The 7,365-nt window shown below is 38.6% G+C and overlaps 1 protein-coding gene across 3 annotated transcripts in view; it reads right to left on the reverse strand.

Annotated features, from left to right (window-relative positions):
- The window catches only part of LOC103397209 (nucleolysin TIA-1-like), a 7,991-nt gene extending 1,480 nt beyond the window's left edge, over positions 1 to 6,511 (reverse strand). The window contains exons 1-11 of one of the 3 annotated variants that reach the window (XM_025052941.1): positions 6,276 to 6,511; positions 5,453 to 5,549; positions 4,654 to 4,752; positions 3,837 to 3,891; positions 3,499 to 3,586; positions 3,070 to 3,145; positions 2,639 to 2,747; positions 2,459 to 2,554; positions 1,799 to 1,883; positions 1,350 to 1,488; positions 1,070 to 1,218 (exon numbers count right to left, since the gene is read on the reverse strand). In XM_025052941.1, coding sequence (XP_024908709.1) covers positions 1,070 to 1,218; positions 1,350 to 1,488; positions 1,799 to 1,883; positions 2,459 to 2,554; positions 2,639 to 2,747; positions 3,070 to 3,145; positions 3,499 to 3,586; positions 3,837 to 3,891; positions 4,654 to 4,752; positions 5,453 to 5,549; positions 6,276 to 6,304 — 1,022 coding nt within the window. In that variant the 5' untranslated portion in view covers positions 6,305 to 6,511. Of the gene's footprint in view, positions 1 to 1,069; positions 1,222 to 1,349; positions 1,489 to 1,798; positions 1,884 to 2,458; positions 2,555 to 2,638; positions 2,748 to 3,069; positions 3,146 to 3,498; positions 3,587 to 3,836; positions 3,892 to 4,653; positions 4,753 to 5,452; positions 5,550 to 6,275 lie in introns of all 3 variants that reach the window. The other 2 variants (XM_008335434.3, XM_008335433.3) reach the window with 2 other exon arrangements.
- Between the last annotated feature and the right edge of the window lie 854 nt (positions 6,512 to 7,365).

Here is a 7,365-nt window from a genome sequence, read left to right on the forward strand (position 1 = left end):
TGCCAGCAGGTTAGAGGAGACAAGGTGAAAAGGAGCCAAAGGACCGGTTTATAAGAACAAGGTGGCAGAGCTGTCAGAAGTTGGCAGGGTAAGGCAGCTTGGACAAAAACATCTATAAATAAAAGAAAGTTGAAGGGTCTTGGCAGGGTCAAAAATGAGGGTTCAGTTATTAATTACAGGTGAAAGGCAGATAAACGTTACAGGCTTAGAGAAGCAAGCTACATGTAACTTTTTCAACTCCTCAGACCTGAAAAAATGTGAATCTACAAGCTTAACATCCGACTTCAATTTCTCTCCCAACTCTCTTGTGGAAATCAACACACATCACACTACAAAGTAATCAACTGTTGCTGGTCAAGCCTGTAGTTTACAAACCTTTCATACAGATGACACATAACATGATGACAGATTGGTAATAGAATTCAGAATTATTTTGTTGCAACGAGGTGCACTATTCTGACAATGGTTAAGGAAAAATAAAGGTCCTTAAATATGATTCTGACCTACTTTTAGCCTCTGCAACAAGTTTTTGGAGCTAAAAAAATTTATGTAATTTTATTTTTTATACAACTTTTTTTGACAGCAAAACAAAACAGCCTATTTTTTTAAATTACAGTGCCCTCTACAGGACAGAAGACTTCTTCTGAAGCTCTTAGGCATAATTGGCTTTAACACTTTCAAGATAATTCTAACAGACAGGGAAAGGGAAAATTAATTCTTCATTCATTAACAATCCCTGGGTGAAATTTTCTCATCATATAAAAAAAAACACTTACTCTAGCTTAGGAACCTTAAACTAGCTTGGGAAAGCCAATACGGAAGAAGATTTTGAAGGCAAAAATTCAACACCCTGACTTAAACATTTTCAGTTAATAGGATGAGCTCAAGCTAATCTAAAGAGGAGCTGAGAAAGTTCTTATCAAGAACTTAAGTGAAAAGGGATTAGGGTGAGGAATTAGAGTGCCCTCCTCTGGCCTGACTTGGTTGTTTCTGCCTGAATCTTGGAGGGGAATTCTGGGCTTCAAGATAAAGATCGTGGAAGAGACTCTGAGAGCATGGTGCTACTTACTTAAAGCCCTGTTGATTCCAGGCCTGGCTGTAGACACTGTAGGTGGGGACCTGCCACCCATTAGGAACATACTGGTTAATCTGGGGCCCATTGCCATACCACTGGCTCCACTGGCCATAAGGCTGGGCCGCAGCATAGTTCACCTTGTTCTGCTGTAAGTAAAAGCAGTAACAGATCGTTTCTACAGACCATTCCGTAAATCTGACAGTTGTTTGAATGATCGGTGTAGTAGATGAGTAAGTGCATGTTTATTTTTATGCACAGAAAAGTTAGTTTTTACCTGAGGCATTGGCATCTGCTGCATTTGGTTCATCATGTCAGGAGTCTCTTTACCCCAGTAGCATTTTACAACGTGGCCCTCTATTGAAGTGCCATTTACAGCAACTATGGCCTGGGCAGCTGATTCATGGGAGTTGAACCTTCACCCAAAAAAAGATGCAAAGCATATGAATCATTACAGCTCATTTTGTGCCTTGTAACAGCTGTTGCTGTGAACTACTGATTAGGTACCATATAGCACTAGATGAAAATGTTTGTTGTATTCTAAGTGTGAAGAGGAAGATGAAGATTTTTACACCTGATTCCCTTCATAATGCAACCCAACACGGATATCAGAGTGTTTCAAACTGAGAGCCTCCTGGTGGCAGGCAGGAGTTCTACCACTACACCACTCCAGCAAAATCACACAATGTTGATCAAGTGAAACAGAAAAAAATATTTTCCACATACCTGACAAATGAATAGCCTTTATCTGGGAAAACTCTGATCTCCATGATTAACCCAAAGGCAGAGAAGGTCTGTCTCATCAGTTGTTCTGGAATTCCAATACAAAAAGGAATATAAGATATTGAGCTCTTGCAGCTGTTGTTTTTCTTCAGAAAATGGTGTGCCAACATCTGCTGGCAACCTCAGATAAACAGAGAATGAGTTATCCAAGCCCAAGCACACAGCTTTTCCCTATGTGATGTTCATGAAAAAAATTAAGACCACTATTTACTGAACACAAGAAGTGTATTCAGTGTTTGTTTTGAGGATTTCATGGAAGAAGGATGGGAATTTTCATGATGTATGATTTTCCATAAAGACACATGCAGGATTCAGATGTGCTTAAATCCTTATATGCTCAGTAAAATTCCTTAAACTGTGATTTGCTAAAATGTCCATGCATTTTGCATAGAAAATTTCACACTGCATATGTTTCCTTTTTTTTTTTTTAAACACAGCCAAACAACTAAACCATGACCTTTTGTAAGAAAGTGAATGCAGTCGAACTATTTCACTGTTAAATTACCCAGAATATGGTCTGTTGGATACATTAAATGGGGCTCAACAAGGTATTTGGTTGTGTCTTTGGAAAACTATATTACACATTTAAAATTGTGCATTTACCTGTCAGTCCTGCGCTAACTCCACCACAGTAGACAGTGCAGTTACTAGGACTGGATTGATTGACTACTTCATCAAAAGATAGTGGCTTGGAGTTACCTTAAAAAATAAAAAAAAAGGTCAACACTGTTGTTATGAATTTTTCAAATTACAAACAACAACTAAAAATGTATGTGAACATACTTTCATAAGTAGCCTTTGGAGCAGGGGGTTTTCTTGTGGCCCAGTTAGTTCGGATCTGTCTACCCCCTAACCATTGACCGCCCATTTGCTGAATGGCATTCTCTGCATCCTGAAAGAAAAGAAAACAAGGTTACTGTATTAAATACTGTATTAAAAGTTTGTACAAGTTTGCACAGAACACCAAAAAAAAAAAAAAAGAGTAAACAAAGGTGACTGTGTATGTTTTTTAACAAATATGAAATTAATTATTAAAAATTATGAAATTAATGCATTCACTGTATCTCAAACAGAATGATGAAGCAGAATACCAGGAAAAAAAACTCTTCAAACAACTTAAATGTCAACTTTAAATGTCATAAAACTAAAAAAAGGATCTGAAAGGTTAGCCAAAGCTACTTTCTCTACACTGACTGACACTGTGTAGTACTCACCCATTTATTGAAGAAAGACACAAAGCCGTAGCCTTTAGATTTACCCGTAGCCATATCTTTGACAACACGAGCATCTCTGTGGACAAATGCAATGATATGAACACACTGCAAATAGCAGAACACCTCAAACATAAAATGTTTTAAAATACTTTGTGAATAAAAACATATTCAGGCAAATAACAGAAAAAAAAACAAGTAAAAGGGTAGTAGAAAAAAAGACAGATTTTATTGAACCTGTAAGATAAAAAGCATATCTCTTAACTTAGAAAGTCATAAGTAAATGCACTTAATACACCTTGAGTTTAGATTTCATCCGTTCCTGTGGGCCAGCTCAGATTTAATTATCGTATCAGGGCTAGAGTAAGTAAGTAAGTAAGAACAGCAACTGACATCTTAATGTTAGTTGTTAAAGACCAGCTTTATACTTACGATATCCTGCCAAACGGACCGAAGGCAGCTCTGACATCTTCTGTAGTTATTTCTGGACTGAGGTCTCCGACGAAGACATGAAAGTGATCTAGAAAGTCAGAAATGGTTTTGAACATTACTTATAGTGTGTGGACAAGGCACATTTTACAGGTTTTGATCTTTTTCTTTTTACAGAGTATGTGCCATATAATGACATAATGATTCTATGATTATTATTAGTAAAAGATTCACCAGGAATTTTGAAGACCAAGAAAACATGAAAGTATTTGACCATTTGTGTCAATTGTGAGTCTGACACGTCCATAGTTTAGTCCAATGTTTTCTAAAACCATACTTACTACTTGTGTCTTTTTTCTGGCTGGTTGGTGTTGTGGCCCAATTTACTTTGACTTCCTGTAGAGAAGGACAGAGAAAAACATAGGTGGGGTATGTTTGCATCATTAACAGTGCGAAACGTTTATTTCCGGGTACAAGGCAAGGACCACCCCATCTACTCATTTCTACAAAGACACAACCTGTTCAAAAGACCATCAGAAGTGTTCTACTTGATTTAAAATGTTTTGGATAATAGGGCTACCATTTACTGAAGACAGCAATCGAGCCATCTTTCTCATGGCAGTTCTTAATAACAGGTCTTGTTTTCCATAAACCTGTATCCAAAACTCCTAAAGACCATCAAACACTCCCTGACCCTGTCATGCAGAGTACTTATGAAGTTAGTATAAAAATTAGATTTTCCATTACAGTGTTTGAAATGAATAGCTACTGGAAATTACTTTTAACTATTATTGGCCTAGCAAAAGGCCCAGTATAAGGTTCACTGTAATTCATTCAATTTCGTGCCGGACTTTTACTCTGTCTTGCTGAGCTTAATTATCTCTCTTAAAACTCATACTCTACATCTGGACCAGTGCAATCTTTGTTGTATCACGACCAATGATTTATAGGTAATTTAAGTTTATTAGAGAAAGCATACATTACTGATTGTAATCTTTTCCTAAGCAAATGTCAGAAAAGCTACAACTCTGGCTGATTTTGTCGGTCCAATTAACATTTTTGTCCAGATATCTCTTTCATATGGTTTATGCACACAAAACCTTCCTCTCACACCAAAGCCCACACATCCCCACTCACGCTGTAGATACGATTGCTTACCTTACCCATTATTTTCCTTCCATTTATAGCTGCCATTGAAGCAGCTGCATGTCTGTGGTCATAGAACTCCACAAAGCAGTATGGGTCATTTCCAGCTGCCTGTTGACAGCAATATTTAGGTACAACAAAGGTGAGTATTTTATTGCTTTGTTGTGTGCTTGACTTTCACACTGAACTGAACCAAACAACAACCTTCTACTCCTCCTCAAAACTGCCTTCAGACACCTTTTGAGCTGCAACACTGAACCAGTGAATTTCTGTTGTGATACCTGATTGTAATCTGACCATTGTGAGGGCTGTCTATAGGATGTCATTAAAGCCTGTTGCCTTCTGATATCATGTCCCTTGACGATTGTACAGATTTATACATCTAGACATTTAGGTCTGCCAATCATCTGAAAAACTGTTCAAGCAGTGTTAAAAAAATAGCTGTCAATCAAACCAATTGCAAAAGCTTCTGTAAGCTAAGCGGAAAAAAATCCCTCTGGGAGGAGACCAAGGGGAAGACCTAGGACAAAAAAAAAAAATCATCCGTTTCATTGATACGCTAGTAATTATTGCCTTTCTACTACCACTTTCGCACTTCTGATCCACAATGCCCACATAAGCTAAAAAGTGGCAGGGAATACATTATTCTCAGCATGAAACTGGTATTATTTGGTGGATTATTTGCTTGTTTGTTAATGAAAGCAAGGAATTCACATAAATACCTCTACCCCCTGCCTCTGGAACGTTAACTTTATTGTTCAGCATACCATGAATACATGTGCCCAAGTATTAAACCACAAAACATACTAACGTCGACTATCATTTTGCAGCTCTTGCATGGTCCCATCTGTGTAAAGACCTGAAGGATTAAGGGCTCAGTGACCTCCCTTGACAGATTCCCCACATACCTGTAAAAAAACAAAAAAACAAAGAGACCGTGAGAGCGAGAATGTTGATGGCAAACCGGAAGTAACTTGCAAACAAAGGCTAGCTATTAGAGCTAGCAACAGCACAACACAACTCCCCATTTGAAAATAAAAATAACAGAAATTGGGTAAATATTAAGAAAACATTGTCTATGGCAATCATCCAACCCAGGAAATGTGGCCTTTTAGCATTTAAAATGTGCTTGTCTATGCAGTTTTAACGAGCGTTGACGTGGCTTTCCTGTAACTCGGCTAACGAGGAAGCTAACTGGTTCAAAAGGGGCCTCATGTTGAAACATGTTTTAAGAAATAAACGTGGTTTAAATAATAAAGTCCACAAGCCGGAAATGTTTTATTGGTATTTTGTTCGCCACATTATACAATAAATAACCACAATGAAGCACATTTACTATCCGTGCCGACGCTTTTTAGCAACGTAGGAAAATATGGCTAATGATCAATGGCATGAACTATCGGCCATTTATATGGTTTTCTTTTTAAATAAAAAAAATCTAGCAAAAACGTTGCGACTTGGCTAGTAAAATACGCCGGCTTTGTAAACGTCGATGGTGTCCATGTTTTCAGTTCAATTACCACATTGTCTTAAAGTACAATAAATGTAAAACAACAACGTGGATAAATAGATACACAACATATATAGACATCGTTTCCCAATTCAAGACATAGACGGGGCCCTCGGCTACTCACAGGGTTCTGGGCTGCTCGTCCTCCATCATCAGTGAATGCCGGGAGGTTCCTTTATTTAGTCCAGTGATATAAGCAGAAACGTGATTCTTCTGAATTTGGTCGACGTCCGACGTAGCAAGTTACAAATACGAACTATTAACAATGACAGTTTCACAACCGATTCGTCTGTCTCTGTCTCTGTCTCTCCCTCTCCCTCTCTCCCTCTCCCTCTCCCTCTCCCCCTCTCCCTCTCCCTCTCTCACGTGCGTGTGCGTACGTACGTAATCTGTACTGTCTCTCTCGCTCTTACTTGCATAGACACGGAAGACAGCCTCAGTCTGCTGCAAACAATAGAAAGTTGAAAGTGGCAGAGGAACAGCGTCAGAAATATTCGCTGTGTATTTTAATGACGACACCGGCATTGAAACGACATTTTTTTGCACAAAAACACGACGCACGGCTTTGCTCTTATTTTCAAAGAAGTAACTCGTTTTAGGGTCTTTTTGTGTTGATTTCACCTTGCAACCAAGTCATTAAAAGGCTGTATTCTGTATGGCAGAATATAATTATATATATATAATCCCATATGGTCAAAACATAAATTCAAAAATTAGTGCGCCGCCTGGGAACCGAACCCGAGCCGCAAGAATGGGATGTTTGCATGACACCGCTACACCAACGGCGCTTACGCCCAATGTGGGAGAGAAGTCGGTCTTGAATGCTCTACAATTTCCTAGCGGAAGGTTCAGTGTATTGATTTACATATTCAAACGTACTTGAGGTAGGTGGTTGTTGCTAAAGAAAACAGTAACTTCTGAGTGTGTCTTTAATAGTGTTTAATGGGTTGAAGGCATATGCTATTAATCTAATTTCTAATTTTTAGCTATTATTTATATACAGAAATTGTACTTGAGTTTTGCTTTTCGTTTCTGTGGCGGCATTGTAGCGAATTTAGCTCTAACCCATTATTATAATTTAGCTGGTAGCGCTTTGGCCCAGAGGCAATGTCTCTGTCATTAGTGTGGAACCCCAGGATTTGGTCGTTCCGCACCAAGGTTGGTACTTCCAGTGCACTTACCACCCGCAGGAAGGCTTGGGGGCGGGGGGGGGG

Source organism: Cynoglossus semilaevis, chromosome W, assembly GCF_000523025.1.
Source record: "Cynoglossus semilaevis isolate Cse_v1.0 chromosome W, Cse_v1.0, whole genome shotgun sequence".
Lineage (NCBI taxonomy): Eukaryota > Metazoa > Chordata > Actinopteri > Pleuronectiformes > Cynoglossidae > Cynoglossus > Cynoglossus semilaevis.